At 46.3% G+C, this 17,025-nt stretch overlaps 7 protein-coding genes across 7 annotated transcripts; 3 read left to right on the forward strand and 4 right to left on the reverse strand.

Annotated features, from left to right (window-relative positions):
• Nucleotides 1-1,112: 1,112 nt before the first annotated feature.
• On the reverse strand, nucleotides 1,113-2,922 carry N7489_003912 (uncharacterized protein; the record flags this gene model as incomplete). Its single annotated transcript, XM_056709664.1, has 8 exons — nucleotides 1,113-1,475; nucleotides 1,526-1,761; nucleotides 1,817-2,021; nucleotides 2,096-2,150; nucleotides 2,202-2,328; nucleotides 2,527-2,680; nucleotides 2,731-2,848; nucleotides 2,903-2,922. The coding sequence occupies 8 exons, from the start codon at nucleotides 2,920-2,922 to the stop codon at nucleotides 1,113-1,115; spliced, it is 1,278 nt and encodes a 425-aa protein (XP_056568085.1).
• A 3,001-nt stretch (nucleotides 2,923-5,923) lies between these two features.
• Nucleotides 5,924-7,000, reverse strand: N7489_003913 (uncharacterized protein; the record flags this gene model as incomplete). The annotated part of the gene is made up of 1 exon (XM_056709665.1): nucleotides 5,924-7,000. The coding sequence occupies one exon, from the start codon at nucleotides 6,998-7,000 to the stop codon at nucleotides 5,924-5,926; it is 1,077 nt and encodes a 358-aa protein (XP_056568086.1).
• Nucleotides 7,001-8,128: 1,128 nt separating this feature from the next.
• Nucleotides 8,129-8,501, forward strand: N7489_003914 (uncharacterized protein; the record flags this gene model as incomplete). The annotated part of the gene is made up of 2 exons (XM_056709666.1): nucleotides 8,129-8,139; nucleotides 8,309-8,501. The coding sequence occupies 2 exons, from the start codon at nucleotides 8,129-8,131 to the stop codon at nucleotides 8,499-8,501; spliced, it is 204 nt and encodes a 67-aa protein (XP_056568087.1).
• A 2,110-nt stretch (nucleotides 8,502-10,611) lies between these two features.
• Nucleotides 10,612-11,024, forward strand: N7489_003915 (Con-6 family protein; the record flags this gene model as incomplete). The annotated part of the gene is made up of 3 exons (XM_056709667.1): nucleotides 10,612-10,669; nucleotides 10,737-10,889; nucleotides 10,949-11,024. The coding sequence occupies exons 1-3, from the start codon at nucleotides 10,626-10,628 to the stop codon at nucleotides 11,022-11,024; spliced, it is 273 nt and encodes a 90-aa protein (XP_056568088.1). The 5' UTR covers nucleotides 10,612-10,625.
• Nucleotides 11,025-12,805: 1,781 nt separating this feature from the next.
• Nucleotides 12,806-13,693, forward strand: N7489_003916 (uncharacterized protein; the record flags this gene model as incomplete). Its single annotated transcript, XM_056709668.1, has 2 exons — nucleotides 12,806-13,414; nucleotides 13,463-13,693. The coding sequence occupies 2 exons, from the start codon at nucleotides 12,806-12,808 to the stop codon at nucleotides 13,691-13,693; spliced, it is 840 nt and encodes a 279-aa protein (XP_056568089.1).
• Nucleotides 13,694-13,938: 245 nt separating this feature from the next.
• Nucleotides 13,939-15,170, reverse strand: N7489_003917 (putative L-serine dehydratase; the record flags this gene model as incomplete). Its single annotated transcript, XM_056709669.1, has 3 exons — nucleotides 13,939-14,899; nucleotides 14,971-15,024; nucleotides 15,082-15,170. 3 exons carry the CDS (start codon nucleotides 15,168-15,170, stop codon nucleotides 13,939-13,941), a joined length of 1,104 nt encoding a protein of 367 aa, XP_056568090.1.
• Nucleotides 15,171-15,596: 426 nt separating this feature from the next.
• Nucleotides 15,597-16,449, reverse strand: N7489_003918 (uncharacterized protein; the record flags this gene model as incomplete). Its single annotated transcript, XM_056709670.1, has 2 exons — nucleotides 15,597-15,876; nucleotides 15,947-16,449. The coding sequence occupies 2 exons, from the start codon at nucleotides 16,447-16,449 to the stop codon at nucleotides 15,597-15,599; spliced, it is 783 nt and encodes a 260-aa protein (XP_056568091.1).
• Between the last annotated feature and the right edge of the window lie 576 nt (nucleotides 16,450-17,025).

A 17,025-nucleotide genomic window follows, 5' to 3' on the forward strand; every position in this document is an offset into this window, starting at 1 on the left:
GTGTGTACCTTTCGTTGCGCAGATCCAGCACACTCCATTGCAGGCATTGAACTGCCTTCTCTTCGAAAGATTTCAAGGGACAAAAATTATCGTTTGGCTTTATTGCTTAGAATATTAGTATTTGTAACGCATAGATCATGAGCTCCTCATACTTTGCATCCACACACAATTTAGTGCCTACAAACCAATTCATCGTTGTGTGCACAGAGAGCTTAGTTGAAGGGTTTTAAGACTTCCAGAAGCAAGCGAGCCCTAAATTCCACTGATTCTAAAGTATATAAGAGAATATAGAGTGAGGTAGACCTTGGTTTATAGAAGCGTTTCCAGCCTAAGTCCAGCGGATTTTAATCGCACGCGAAACATATTACTTGGAACCCAGAAAACACACGTATAGGCTTAGGCGAGAAGGTATGTATTGACCAGAAATCGAACAAGAAAAGAACGATATTGTGAAACCAAACCGTTCAACTCTGCTTCGCTTGTTATCGGCCGGTTGGAATTCGGTTGGAGTGTAACGTTTTGAGGGCCACGAACGCGAACACGTAGGAGACATTAATATAGGTTGCATTGTTCAACCTAATTTACCATTATCTCTCCGCTTCTTTAGCATAAGGGAAAGAAGTTGGTACAATAATTTGCGGGAGTTAACGTCCCCTGTCTAACTCGACTAGTCATTGTTTTGACCGACGATGAATGAAACCACCGCGTTAAGAGACGCCCCCACTTACCTATCACAACCTAGAATTGCCCACAGAATTGGTAAAATAAAGAAATGAGGAATAAATCCGGTATGTATAGCTACATAGCTACATAGATGTCATCCACAACGTGACTAATCAGCCAGTGACGTAAAATACGAGCTCAGAAAGTGGGCATGTCTATATCTTCCCGCTCAGTTACGAGCAAGCGAATAAGGACTTGTGATTGACTCGTACTGCATTTCGTCATTTACTGAATTTCGGTCCGATAGAATTGCGTCCGGAGCGTACTGTCAATTGTGACAAATAACAATTTCCTTTTATGATTTAGTTTTAAATAACAAAACGCACTTCCCAAATAAAGACAAAAATTCTCTCACTCAAAGGAAAAAGACCTCAACTATCGCCCATCTTTCAGTTGTCACTCTCATCGTATCTCATATATGCGTTGTTTGTGACGAAGAGGAATTTCAGCTCGCAATCACTTCGCTCGACGCCTAGCGTTGACTGGTCGTTTATATTGCGCTTCACCTGTCCGATGGGAACGTTATTTTCGTCGCATAAGTGAAGTGAGACATTAGCGCCCTCGTCAATCGTGCCAGTAGCACTGGGCTGGTTCGCCTTTTGGAACACAAATGTCCCGATTCTCGCGTCCGACCTGCTGTAAAACAGAAGCCCCATGGTCCTGCCAGCAATTTTCGCATCCCAGCCAACGTCCGCTGCCAAATAACTTTTGGTCGCTTTGTTGAACAATTTGTATGGCGTGTTGTATGTCAACTATCAAACATCAGTCCTATGCTGCACCACTCGATACTTAGGGGGCCTACCCTTGGTGGTCGCCCAAGTTGTGTCTCAACGTCGAGCTCAAATATACAGCCGCCTCCTACCGTGCGCGAGCGTTGCGGATCAATTCCGACCCACTCATGCCAGCCATCTGTATATGTGTCCTGTTTGAATTTATACTTGGCATTGTTGGTTGATTTGTTAATCCCGTCGACGCCAAAGGCATTGACGACTTTCTCGTCCTCTAGACACCAGTCCCTTAACGTATCAAACATTCCCTCTGGTCAATTGTTAGCGGGGTCGACTTGTCACCGGGCAATCTGGCCTGAACTTACCATTTCTCGTTTGACCATTATCCTTGCGAAGGCCATAGTACTGGGTTCCCTTGATTTTTCCGTCATCACCAGGGTCCGCTTGGAGGAGGAAGCGACAAGGCGTTTTTTGGGAGGACTCGTTGCTGATCATTTTGAACATTTCGGGGATTTTACCATAATCAGGGAATGTCCCAATAAACTCTGCAATTGCCATAACGTCCTTTTGCTATAGATATAGTCAGCCAACAATATTAATATTGCGAGAGCATGGATGGGGTAAGCATAGACAAAATCACTCACGTTGATGACTCTCCAGTTCTTGAAGGGCTTGACTGTAGAACTCCACTCCGGAGGACTAGAAGAAAGGTCAGTAAATGGAAGCCAAATCGGGTGAGAAGCTTCTCACTTGTTACAAAGTGTCGTATCCCCACCCACAGCTTCCCAAGAAAGTGCTTTGCTCATGTTGCTGGTCTGGCTAGCGCTACCTGACGCGCTCTGGCTTTCCTGGCTGTAGCTAGCAGAGGCCTGCACCACTGGGGAAGAAAAGATAGCGCCGCGCTAATCTTCATGGCATTTGACTTCTCTGCCGTTTTCCCCACATCGGATGAACTGAATTCCTCCTTTGAAAACAACTTCCCACCTAGTTCCACGTTGGTGGCAAAGAAATGTCCTGTCACACGTGTCAGCGACTTGCCCAGAAGCCGGGAGAAAATGTAAAAACGAATACGAACCAAACTTCTGATAGAATTTGATTATAGCTCTCCTTTCTTGCCAACTTGTCACCTTCGGGTCCTCTCTGAGCTTGATAATGTGGTCCAAGGCTTTCTTGCAGCCCTTAGTCAGCTCCAAGGTGTCGTTATCCAAATGCAGAACCACTCTCGGAAACTGTGCTCACTTGTCAGCTCCGAAATTGACAGAGGGGTAGCTCTACTAACATTGTATGTGATATTCATGGTTCGTTGCTTGCTTTGTTCGCTGGTAGCAAGGGCGTCAGAGTCACTTTTGCTGAATCCACCCTTGGCAGCAGCACTGTAGCCGAAAAGCCCTCCTCCGCTGTCCATAAATTAGCTGATTGTAATGTAAAACTTCGGGCTTCTGTTGACTGACATTGAAGCCTCAACATCCATGGATGAAAAGTTGCTTGATGCAAGGCTGTTGGAAAGAGCATTGGCAGTTTCAAACACATTGACATAGGAGTCATCCGTGACAGTGTATAAAGGATACTTGTACAAGATCTTCTTTTTCTTAGACGTGAAACTTATTACGATCAGGGAGATAACTTACTGGATTATCGGTTGGAAGTGTGACGTTAGGACCGGTCATTCCCATCTCATCGAGGCTCCTCGCTTTGATAGAAAAGGCTTCACCAGCGATTAGCTACACTCAAGCCATGCACGTGAAATGTTTCCTTACCAGGATATGGCGCTTTATCTATTCTTTGGAACTTCCTTCGGCCACCTGCGTTTTCCAAGAAAACCATTCGATGGCCATTCAAGAAATGGGTGGTTCGAGAAACTATGTCCCAATCTGCGTCCGATAGGGAGCCGGCGGAGCTAGCGCATGATCAGCGAATGAATTGACAAGGTTTATTTGACGTGCTATACTCACATTGCATCAGTACTACTAGCCTTCGACTTCCACTGCTTATGATTGTAACCTTCCAGTTCAAAGTCCGCAATGTTCGCCCTGAGCAAATTCACCTTGTCTTTCTGTGTCTATTGTCAATTCGAATTTGAACAAAACGTAAGTATTTCACGTACACCAAGCTCCAGATCCAATGGAGTATCAAGCAGCTTCTGGACGTTGGCGCCGAGTTCACCATATTTTCGGTTGGTTTCCTCCTCAGAAAGCTCAAAATACACATCATGAGCGGTGATACTAAGAGTAGGGGTGTCACCTTCCTTGGAAGCCCCTTCTGTGGGTTGCTCGTCGTCTCCATTTTTGCTCTGAGCTGCAAGTTAACAATGATTCAGAGTTTCATTCCAACGATCGGATAAGCGCTCACGCTTTGTTTTGTAGGGGCCCCCGCAGTGAGTTCCTTGTAGAGTTGCCATTTGGAGTCATCCCCTATGCGGGCGCCATCCTTGGAGCAGAAAGGAAAACGGGCCCTGTCATATGTCGAATGTGAGAACCTGAATCATTTACTGGAGATGGGCCAATAACTCACTTTTTGGAGTCGAGCTTGCTTTTAATAAGCGCTTCTCGAATGTCCGCCAAGGTCGCGTTATCTTTAATGGACCCTATGACAATGCGATCCGTGATCTTTGTCTTTTCGGCCTTATCATAGGTTCAGACGTTGAAAAGGTTTTCTTTACTTTCACCCATGGTTGCAATGTTGAAGATTCGAGCGTCCAATGTTCAACTTTTATCTGGTCGAGATATACCCAACTGTACGAGGGCTTAGCGAAAATATTTATAGTGAGAAGGCAGACAACCTTTCTCTCTTTCAATCTTGAGCTGCAGGATCCACGGAGACCATTCAATAGTCGATCCGAGGCAGAATAGAGGGCCCGAAGAGATCAATTGATCCACAAAGCAGGGTGAATGAACTAAGAGGATGTCTGAGTAATCTCTTGATTGGACAGCGAGCAGCCTCTTACATGCTTTAGTAGCATCAAAATTCTTACGTGGCTGGCTGGCTGGCTGAGGGGGTAGGGGCTACTGGAGGTGTATAGTTTAAGAGCCCAATCATATCACATCTCCCCACTAAAGATCCACTGCAGCTGAGAGCTTTCTCGGATCCGTAGGGAACTCTTCACCGCTACACTATGAGAATTGGAACTTTTTATTAAGCGACCAACTGTTCCTCAATGCGCGAAGGACGCCTGGTGTCACTATCATGACAAACTCCTGCATGCGACCAAATTGGAACGCGATCGACACAATCGTACATGCCACCGACGTCAGACTAGTGTTGGGAAATAGATAATCTAGATGCATGCGTAGCGCATGCCTTTGAATTTCGATCACTGGGGGTAGAATGATATTATTGCTAGATGTTTAACACGTTGATTTGTTGGTAAGCTTCGTTGAGATAACGATGTAGATTCTGATATTAAGGTAAACGAATTGTTGAATTTGGAAAGTAGACCTATTTCTGCTGCAGATAAAATAAAGTTCGAATGGGTTATGATACATAGATTTTCCCCGCTTTGGTATTAGCTCCGACCTATAAAACACAAACCGTGCCACTGGGTGCGAAGGTCGATCAATAGTTCGTATGCCGCTTGAATTTACCTCCTGAAATGATGTCAAAGGATAAGCATAAGCTCCGCATTTGTCGATGAATGCTATTTATTTGCGCACCACTAACGCGACTAGTGTAATAGCTCAAAATTCCGCCTTTATTAGCCGAGTTGTTGCAACTTGCACTTAGAACTAGGCCGATTGGTTTCTTCACGGGCGGCCCCACCCGTATTGTTGAACCAGGAGTTAGAGATCGCCTATTTTGTTAAGATCTACGCTGTAAGGGAGGTCATAAAGGAAAGCTGTACAGTATGACTGGACTGGACAGAGAGCTGTGTAAAGTAGTACAAAGGAAAGGAAGTGTAGTCTCGACTACCTACATACATGCATGGCGAAGGAGCGATCACGTGACACGCGACATAGGATTTATCATGTTTACGAGACACTAATAGAACTGTAGAAAGTCTTTCCTAACTAATAATTGTTGAGGGCTACGAAACTAGCATAGAGGAAAATTGGGAAGAAGGAAAAGGTGATCTATGAATCTATGGAAAGCAGAGTGTATATAAAGCCTGCATAAACAAGAGAATGGCAAACGAGCAAAAGGCTCAGTCTGCACAATGAGACAAAGACATACCATGTATGTCAACAATAATTAACTAAATGTCTTTTAGGAAAAGAAATGTCAGAAGCGAGCTGCTCAGCAAATGGCAGCTCCGCACCAGGCTCAGGCCCCCGCCACTCCCAGGCCGGCTACTGTTTACTGCACCACCCAGATGCAACCCTCTAAGCAAAAAGGGGGTTTGTGCTTTTGTAATATCAGCCGTAAAACCAGAATAGGCGTATGCACTGAGAAATAGAAAGTTCACTAGTTTGTGTAGTTCATTGAACGATAATTTATATCAAAGGCGCCATTTCATAAAGGAAAAATGTCATACCCATTCAATGTTTCCAATTACTCCTACATGCCGGACAGGTGGGAGCTTGATCTGTTTCTAGCCATTGGTCGATGCACCGTTTGTGGAAGTTGACTCCACAGCGTGCCTTGCACCAAACCAATTCGTTAAGGGGTTCATCATCGTCCCCATCGTCATCATAACCATCATAATTATCCTCCTCATCATCTTTGTCTTGATCATTATCACCATGGTCATAGCCACCACTGTTCTCGCTCCCCTCTCCTGCGTCCAAGTCCTCATCTTGAGGACCATCCAAATCGTTCAAACAGATACCACATTCTCCTTCGATCTCTCGGCGATTGGGCTGAAATGTTTCACCCTGGCTGGCCGTGTTACCAGGGCTACTGAAAATGCGAGGCATAGTTGCTGTGTTCAATGATCTTGTACTCGAAATAGAGGCAGCACTTGTTTGACGACTGGCTTGAGCTTGAACTGGTCGAGGTACGGCGATTGCTGACCGGTTGGTAGAAGATTCTGTTAAGTCTCCTCTCAATGTCTCGTTAAGACAATTTACAGGAGGATTTCTGCTTGATGTGCTTCCTGTGCTGCTGGAATTGACGACTGCGCTCATGTTTCTACCCTCGTAATGACGCGGGTTTGTATTGACCGGTAGGCCAGATTGAGCGAGCTTAAGGCGCCTGACCTCTTCCTCGGCATCACGAAGCTTTTGATGAAGAATAGCAATTCTCTCCTCCATATTCGCCTCAGCGGGCTCGAAGATCCTTTGGGATGATGTTCTCACTGGCCGTGTATATGGCGTTGAAACCACCTGCGAATCGAGATATGTACGGACTTGTCTTTTCCAACGACGCACAAGATCCGAAGCTTGGCTCTGGTGGAACCTTATGCATAAAACATGAGGGGCTAAATCTTCTAGCAGTGTATCGATGTTTCTACCGACTCGAAGATCTTTGCTACCATCGTTGAGAAGCATCATTGCCGAACTGCGACCGCGTGCATTTGTGCGGGCGTGACAACGACGGCCCTGTGAAGGAGCGTAGCCGGCGCACCAAGGTTCTCTCTCCGGTTCGAGTTTGATGAATTCGGATAGAGGAGCCATGGGTGAATTTACGACGTGGAAATATCGGGAAGGCACGATGAATTTATGAAATTTAAGGAATTTAGAGACAATCGATCGGAGGATACTGTTGGATATAAAAGGGTTCTTTTCGATTACTTTATAGTATCTGGAGCAGAACCGTTTGTATTAATTACTTCAGGCTGCATGTTGAGCCTTGGAAAGATCCCAGTAGACATGGCAGGCTGTACCGCCACAACAGCGTGGCGCAGCTCCCAGAATAGAAATAAAACAGCGCTAAAGTATTGAGTGATGGATGCCTAAGGACTGACAGCCATTGAGCATTGACATTATGAGGCATGGTAGAGAGCTATCTCGGGGCTGTGTTTGCGTCGGGATGGAAAGAGGGGTTATCCGGCCTCTATTGGTCCTCAGCGGCTTTTGATAGGCTCAGAGAGACAGATACATGGAACTTCTGTCATGCGCAGTGACGCTAGACTGGGTACTCTTTCCTCATTAATCACTACTATATAGTTTTGCGGCTGCCTACGGGAAGTGCATGGGAATGCGGGCCGCTCTATTTAGGGCGCTTAGGTGTTAAGAACAAGCTAGTTACTAGTCGATGGCGACCCCGCAGTTTCACCAATAGGCCACCGAGAGCCAACCTATCTGTCAGCAAGGCACGTGTAACCCGACACACTGTAAAGAAATTGATTGGATTCGCAGTAGAGCCGAGCACTATAGTAGCGACCGCTTTCGCCATCCGGATCGGACAACACTGAGGAGCTTTTCACCCCCAATCACATGCGGTGCTAAGTCGTACATGGTTAACTTCGTGTTGAGAATTCGTCACAAGGCCGAATGGTACTGGAAGACGCGCGCGTTGCGCATCTGCCCTGGAACAAAGAACCGCAAAGGTGAGACAGAAACGGAAAAGAAAGATTACATCGTGTGGATTGATCTGGAGTTGCATGCAAATCAATAATGACAATGGAAGAGCAAAGATCTGACGACCGAAAGTTTTCGTATAATCTTGTTGAGAAAGCTAACATTTATATAACTGTGCAACAACCTTTTACATTTACACAGTTTGCTGTTGAGGGCTAAAATACTGAAGATGGGGAAAATCGGGAAGAAGAAAAGGGTGATAGAATCTATACTAGCCTACCAATGGCGACCTTGTATGCTTCGTACACTACCTGCGTCTTAGAGGCCTAGTTCTTAGACTCATTGCAAGATACCCGAGCCTAATCTGTCCGATGTCAAAGTCCAAATATAGGGTTGAGACCGGGCAAATATTTAGAAAATCATATGACTCCAATAGTTCTAACCATACTAACTATACAAAAGTGGCACCATGGCAGTTCTATCGGACGCATCCCTTCTCTCCACCGAGTATACCGACAATTCCGATGTTCAAACAACCTACAATAAGCTAGTTTACAGCGTGAAGCTGAAAATGAAGTTCACAATGCTTAACAGCCTACTCAATGTGATTCGCGCAGATCCCTCGACTACCGAGGCCCTCAACAACGGGACTTAGTGCATCATCCACTAGAGCTAACGTCGGCAGGCCGTCGATCGGCCGATGGCACAGCTCCGCAGGTAGATGCCGAATCCGTCAGCGCCAATCTCCAGCGCGCCCACGGCGGGGTTGGAATGGTCAAGTAGATGTGCCTTGAGTACGGCTGAGCGGACGGGAAGCCCTATTTTCCACTCCCTATGGTCGTATGTATCAGGAATTTCCATGTAATAAGATTATGGCTTTGAATTGAACCAATTATGAGAATAGTGAGAAGGGTAAGTGCGTAATGAAAGGATGTCAATCAAACTGCATGGCAAGTTTAAGGATATTTCTGTTTAGAGCTTAGGCACGACCTTAGCCCCGGGGAATAATTAGAGTAGGTAATATTATCACGGGCGGATTATATGCGACATATGAATATGGAATAGTCACATGAGATACATCTCGTTTAATTGGGCCTACTTGACTTTCCTTTTTTTTTTATTCACCCCAAATAATTCGGATCGGTCCCTGGCCGGTGTATACCTTCGCACTAGATAGGTAACATCCTGCAAGCTAGAAAAACCTCTTCGTTACATCCTGCCCCGCCCTCAACGCATATTCCTATTGTGATATGAGGCTGGTGCAGATCAGGAACCAAGCCGCTCTGTTAGACTTAGCTCCGAAGTGTCTATACAGACAAGCAAGTTGATTTCCAATCAACTTGGCTTATTGTTGTATATATAGGCTCATGTACCCCTCTGGAATAATAAGTCAATTTATACCTCGAAACTATAATAGGATATAAGCCCGGGAGCAAACACCCGGGTGCCGTTTCTACGTATCTAAGAATCATCCGATATCTTGATTATATATCTACCCCGCTTTCTCTACCTTCACTATATCTGCTCTAGTCTATAACTCGCCTATCCGAGCTATCACGGCTATCGAGCCTCTAATAGGAAGCGACAATTTCGTAACCTGGAAACGTCTTATAACCTCCTATCTTAAAGTAAGGTAGGTCTAGGATATAGTGTCGGGCGACCTTTAGCGTCCCGATTGTCTACTTACGTACGCTAAACCTATTGTCTTTCCCACTGACTCCAAACTATGATACTCGATGTACCACAACTGTTTGGGACTACTCTATCTCGATATCTATAGACGCAAGAAAGCAGACCGGTTTGCGGCATTTCACATAGACATGAGGCGCCAAAAAAAAAAAGTAATCATTACGTCACACATTATTACATCCAAGGATCACACGTTGTTGTGTCAACCCTACCACTGGTATTTTCTATCTTCTCTTAACTTAACGAAAGGTCGAGTATTTTTGCTCTAAAGGTGGGACAGTCTAGCCATCAAAGCGGATTTGCTTATGCCGATAAGCATGTTATCAAAAGAATCTATAACTTCTTATGATATAGCTATAAGCTTATAAATCTCAAGAGGGATATTGCCTCAAAAGAAGGTCAAGATTCAGTGAACGTTCCAAGCCTGAAGGCTTGAGAGCGGAAGCAGCAGGCCGAAAGGGTGGGGGGGGGCGGGGGTCGCTCACCATGCAGCAGCCGGTTGAGTGATATACGTTACCACAATCGCCAAGATACTCGCCCCGCCTGGTGAGAAAGGCTAGTGAAGAGGTGAGATAAACTTGGACATTAGGCGTATGGAGAGAGGTCATAATAAATTTTGTAATACGTTCTTTCAGATCCCATATTCAAAAGTCGATTTCCACTTGGATGGGAAGGTTTGGGACCGTCATGGTTACGTTTGTGTGGAAGACTTCGCATCACTGCAGTCCCCAGATTCAAGAAACCTACCATATCTAGAACGCGTCGGAACCACTTTGTCCAGCCGCCCGGTTCAACATTTCTTGGCACAGAAGCGATTTCAACTTGGAAACCAGGACAGGTGTCGGGTCCTAAGGTATATGGTTGGACGGCCTGATCCTCATTTACTCGGATGTGATGTGTCATGGCATCATAATTATGATACAAGGAAGAACAAGTTCTCGTAGGATGTAGTGACGCAGGAAGAATATGTGGCGTTTCGCTGATGATTGTAATGCTATAAGTCGCAAGAATTATCCATCGATGGCAGATTTTATTCAGTCCAATTTCTCACTATTAACCCGTTATAACCGCCCCATTAGTCCAGACCAACATGTCAACAGAAGACAGGCTCAATCAGATGCGTGGGTACAAGGCGTAAGTATTACATTCCGCACTATAAAAACCAACGAGCACATCTAACGCCTAACGCTATCTTTTGTAGCACGCTGAGCAACCCCAACGTTTCAGAAGAGGCAAAGCAGAATGCTCAAGCTATGCTGAATGAGCTCGGCGGTGATCAACCTCGCGAGGAACTATATCAGGCAAGAGGCGATCAAAACAAAGACCCAATGAGGGTCTCAGCTGGGCTTAAGGCGTGAGTATAACCTTCAAAAGAAACATGTTGATTACGTGTGCTGATCGGCCTGTATATAGGGCGCAGCACAACCCTGGTGTGACAGAAGGCGGGAAGCAAGAAGCTGCTGAGAAGATGGAAGGGCCGGGGGATTAAAGTTTGTTAGGCAGTAGGCAACTTCTGTTTGGCTACCTGCTGTGTAATCCTGCCTGTAAGTATATGTAGGCGTTGTCTATTACAAGTCGGATTCAAAACCCTCAAAAGTAACAATCATATGAAATGTCCCCATTCTCATATGGTAAATTCAGTTATTCACTAGTAACCTTCTAAGGGTAAATATAAGTAATCGTATAGAATTAAAAATAAAGAACTAAACTAAGTACGTAAATAAGTGTCCCTATATATCCTTCATTTCCTACTCCTCGTGTGACTCCCTAAAGTCACTCTTTGCTAGCTCTAATCAATACCAGTGCTTTATTTTGTTTACAGCTCTTTTGCTCTTTGGATGCTTTTTCTTTACTTTTTTCACAGGGCTTCTTGTTCACATTACCTTTGTACCCCTTCTTTTATTAGACCTCAGTTAAACAATGGTATTGTTGGACTTTCTTTGTTCTACTTCATGATGTCGGGCATGCTAAATCTAGGGACTGGACAACATCTTTCAGACCCATTAATATTAAGAGCTGGTGAGTATTATTAGACCTTTCTATTACCTCACCAATCCAGCTCTTCAGCCCTTGATCCGCAACGCCTAGGTATTCTCCATGAAAAGAAAAAGGACGAAGCCTACTGAGATGGATGGAATGCGAACATGAACCGGGGTGTCCATACCACAGATCGACATTTTCAGTAACGTGTAACCCCCAACCCCCGGAGTACTTCGTCACCCACGAAGCTGTATGGTTGGATTCAATCTGCAACACCTGGATATACCCTCTTGATCTACCGGATGAGCTGAACAAGGTAGAAATCTGGAATCGACAAGGTCCACCGGTGGGTTGGGAGGGACGCACTGGACGAGGGGTGGTGTTTCTTGATTGGATCCGTCGATCAAGGCGAAGCACTGCTCCACACATGTCTGAATTTACCAAGGCTGCCTATGAAATGTATTTCCCCCTTAGCAGCCTCAGGTACATATTCGTGACTGACATCTCTGAAACTGACACGGTGCGATGTATTCGGGATGAGGTGTATGGTTCTGAAGGACTCCCGTATCCTTCGGACGAACAGGTGGTCTGGGGTCCCTCGAGCGAGTTTCATGCCCTGCTGGGTACTACAATGGGTAGGATCGTTGCGGCTTTTATTCTGTCTGCGTGGGGACAAGGTAGAAAGCGAATTGCAAGGATCCTTACTTTTCACGATGGTGAGTATCTCCAACGCCTGAACATGCGGTTTGATATTGAAGATGTTTGAGGAAAGATCTAGGTATCCCTTGGATTATTTCGGTACGTATGTTACTACTTACAACTTCTATTTGATATAGTGTTGCTAGCAATATGGTTGGATTTTCCTCATGCATAGGTTTATGTCAGTTAGTAGTATCAACCAAAATTGACAATTTAACAGTAGTCCCTTGGGAACAGATTTAAAATTCGCTGGGCTGGGAAAATTGATAGAATCAAGCGATATGCTGTCCCTACAGATTCAAGCCTCAGTTCCATCCTCTTAGCATAACTTGTTCGGTCTAGTCTTACTGTTTGACATAAAATATACTGTTCATGGCGACCATGTAGGTCTTGGCTTATCCCTTTTAAGTAGGAATGCCGAAGAAAGTCCGACTGATATGACGTCACAGATCAGATAATCTAATTATGTAAACACCCGTGGACCGTCAAACAACCTTGAACCTTGGTAGAAATCAGGGGCTTCCAGGGTTGGCATCCCACCTTATATCCCACCTTGTACCCGAGTCGGATTACAATATCATCCTAATCGAAATGATCCATCGCCGGGTACTGAAGCCGTACGCGGCCGAGTTCCTCGGGACTGCTCTGCTAATCGTCATCGGGGATGGAGTGGTCGCCCAATGCCTATTGTCCGACTACAACTACGGCACCTGGCTGTCCATCAACGTCGCCTGGGCCGCTGCCGTCTCTCTCTCTAGCTATTTGTCTGATCCCAGTCCCACCATCAACCCGGCAGTGACTCTCTGCCTTGCTCTTGTGCGTCCATATGAAGGGCAGTGGAAACAGGTCCCCGGCAAGCTTGCTGCTCAGTTCCTGGGCGGATTTGTCGGCGCTGCCATCGTATATATCAACTACCGTTCAGCCATCAAAGCTTGGGACCCCGAATACACCATTCCCGGCGGATCGATCCTGAGCCCGGTCGGTCATCACTCGGCGGGGATCTTCTCGACCTACCCTGGTGCCTTCTTCGAGTCGAACTGGGAGGCTGTATTTTCTGAGATGCTGGGCTCGGCTGTGTTGATGTTTGGCTGTCTCAGCATCTCCGACCCGAGAAATGCTCATCGATTGCCTGCTCCACAGATCGCTCTCTTTCTGCTACTGCTTATGATTGGAGCGGCTTTGGGCTGGCAGACCGGCTACGTATGTTCGCCCGCTTATCACGTTAGGAAGTCGTACTAATGAAACTAGGCCATTAACCCAGCTAGAGACTTTGGGCCGAGATTGTTCTCTGCTATCATCTATGGCCGGGAGGTGTTCACGGCAGCCAATTACTATTTCGTTGTTCCCCTCTTCGCCCCTATCGTTGGCTGTGTTTTGGGTGCGGCGACTTACGACGGGATGCTGTTTGAGGGAGAGGGATCGCGCATTGCCGACGCGCTGGACGAAGCCGAGAATCATGGGTCTCTTCGTCTGCAGTGATATTTGGGCTTTGAAGACTCAATATAAACTTGCTAGCATGGGGTTAACCTGGGTTATCATTATTAGACGTAGACTGACGTTGAGTGAGAACAAGAGGATGAGATTGGAAACTAGATCCCTTCCGAAACTGTACCTCATACAGTGGTTTCAATCCCCTCCATCGTTGATGGGAGAGTAGGTAATTCATGACCTTCCACCAACCAATTCCAACGTCAGATTTTTCACACACCAATTTCCGTAAGCTTTCATCGCCAACCATTGGCAAGCTTCTGGCGGTAATCCGAAATAATTTCAGGAGAAACATCGTTTCCTCCGCACACAATGATGATAACTCGACTATCCGGTGTGAGTTCTGGCATGACTTCCCTTAGCCTATCTAACCCAACTTGGACACTTATTCCGCAAGCCAGCTCGACCTCCAACCGCAGCTCATCACACAACCGCACAACTCCCTTCGCAGCATCAGCATCGGTGCCCACAATACTAGTGACTTCAACACCAGGCGGAGGGGATTGCGCGTTTTTCAGCGTCTGCCGTGCCACACAGAGTGCCCCCAGGGTGATTGCCTGTGATGTGATGACAGGTAGAGTGTGCAGATAACCCTTGCGTACCGAGTGCGCCAGCGAGTCTGCTCCTGCTGTTTCAGCAGCGAGAACTCGAACTTTCTTGGCCTCTTTCTTAGGAAGGCTTGTCGGTTGATAGGCTGGCAAATGCCTCTCAAGGCCGTCGATAATCCCGTTCAAAAGACCGCCACCGCCAACGCTGCAAACGATTGCATCTGCCGGGAAAGAACGATCGGTATCGGGTTCACCATTGTGCCTTGGTAATTGCTTAACTATCTCATCAATCAGAGTCCCTGCACCTCGCCAGATGTCATGATGATCGAATGGTGGGACATAGATGTTCCTGACCAAGCGATCCAACTTGCTGTCTTCATTTTCGATGAAATTCTCCCGCAGATATGCGTCTGCTTCAAACCAACTGGCACCATGGCGGATAACATCGGAAGCCCCTGCAGCACGAATTTTTTCGATCATAGTAGGCTTCGCGCTAAGTGGAACAACAACTGTACAGGGACAACCGAGATCCCGGGCGGCTATGACTGCTGCCATCCCCGCATTGCCTGCCGAGGAGCTGAAAAAATGCAGGGTTCTGCCATTGTTTGATGGATCAGAAAGAGATGTGAGGATTAAGTTTCCAATGCCTCTAAACCAGTCAATTCTGTATCAGAACACGGACCTCTTTTGACACGCCTCCAGGTGGAATGCCGCACTCACCGCGATTTGAATGAGCCGGACGGTTGGAGCGACTCTAATTTGAGAAAAATTCTACTACAGTCCGTTCAGTGTCCGGAACATCGATTAATGAGAATAAAAGCCCGATCTTACCATCCGGCAGCTTTTGAAAGTGTCGCCGACTCGATCAAAGGCGTTTCAATCCAGGGTTTCTTCAAGTCGTGTTTATCGAAATGGCCCATTTTCGAGGCGAAATATAGGAACAATAATATATGCTCGTCTAGAAAATCCGAGACGTGTTTGGACCTGGCCACAGGATAACCAGAATTTTATATTGGAGGCATAAGGCTTCGGTGTCATCAGACCCGGTCTTGCCGACGCCCTTCATTTGACATTTGGCCCCTTGCAGGGAGTGGGTCTGCGATCTAGGATTGGCAAGTCCAAGGAGATAGTAGCAGTTGTAGGAGTAAGGCCTCAATTCCGGCGGCAGACCTGCTAAGCTAGAGAAGAAAAGTAAAAGGTGAATCAAGGAATGAAATCTGATAGAAATCTGAGAAGAAAGAGACGAGAGATTGCAAAGGCCTGAATCAACACTGATGCCTGATTGACGCCTGCCATATCAGGCATAAACTAGAGGCCTGTACAGAACCCATTCCAGCGAAGTACATTCACAATACTTGCTGTTCCGAGTCTGAAGGATAGCCGCCCAAGTCCTGAGCCGAGGGATGTTCACCCTGATCCAGAGCGACTCCCGGCAGCCTATATATGATAGTCTGCTGATCCATCGGCAACGGAAGTCGTGTCATGCAGTCAGTGTAGACAAAGATCGTTTCTCCGTCGACAGTGCCATCGGGATATCGTCGTAGAGCATCTACACAGTAATTCTCAACGGTGTGCATATCATCCACGCAGCGGTGCGCTTCCGTTTGTTGGTAGGACATTGTCCCACTGACACACGAGTTAGCTATCTCCATCATTTCTTCTTCCACCAAGCGAATAACAAAGATTCTCGACTTACCACACAGTTTTCTTGATAGGAACCCAGCTCCAGTACCCACACTGTCCAGCTTTCAAAGGCATCTTGTAAGACATATCCCGAGGTCCCACATCAGCTGTGGTCTTTGACTGCCAACCTCCACTAATCCCATCATTCAAGCCTTTCTCGAACTGGGGCTTTATATCTACAGACCGAGTCATTGTCTTGGTGAAATCGGCAATTTTACAAGGAGGCCCATTGCACCAAACATCCAAGGGAAACTCCCTCCCATAAACAAAGCGAGTTCTGAGTTGGCAGAACCCCACGCAAGAATTCGACCGGTAGTCCACATGGTCGCAAATGCCCTCCGAGTTGTTCAGATGCTTTGGTGGGCATACATCACTTAGATAATCGTGGTAGAGAACTGGCATGCTGTCAATCCCATCGCAAGCGTCCCTACGGAGGAGCGCATGGTCATGGTTCTGAGGCGTTGCAGTCACATGCACAGGGAGGAAAAGAGATATCAAAGTAAAAACTTTATACATATTGGGATGGCAAATGGAGGCGAAATGGTGCGGATGGTTAGTTGCGGGGATTACGGAGACCATCGAAGTTCGTTTTGGCCCCCGGGATAGCGCATCACGCGGACAAAGACGGGGCACACCAGGACACGGTTATTGGGCTATGTATTACTCCTCATTTAGAACATAAGCACAAGTTAGGATGTCTTCACAAAAGTACTTGCAAAACCGGCCAGCCGGGTTCAATGACCGATTCGCCCTGTTACCCATATCCATGAAGATATAAAGTATCGAAAAGAAGCGCATATCATTAAGTTTTGTTAGCCCATTCTCCGTACTCCTAGCCCCTTTTATATATCTTGCAACAAGCTTATTAGGTCCATACTAAAATAGCTTAAAATACCGCGCGGGCGTTTATTGGGTAGGCATACATAGTCTCCGGAGCTGTAGCCGAGTAAATTAATTCTGGAACTACAGCTAGGCTAAAATAACTATCTCTCCTCTCGGAGCAAGCTCGTCTCGAAATAAAGCCCCCAGATAGGTACAATATGCCCGGTCATAAATAATTGTCTTCACCCCAGACATTGTATGTAACAGACT

Source organism: Penicillium chrysogenum (assembly GCF_028827035.1).
Source record: "Penicillium chrysogenum strain IBT 35668 chromosome Unknown utg000002l_segment0_segment0, whole genome shotgun sequence".
Lineage (NCBI taxonomy): Eukaryota > Fungi > Ascomycota > Eurotiomycetes > Eurotiales > Aspergillaceae > Penicillium > Penicillium chrysogenum.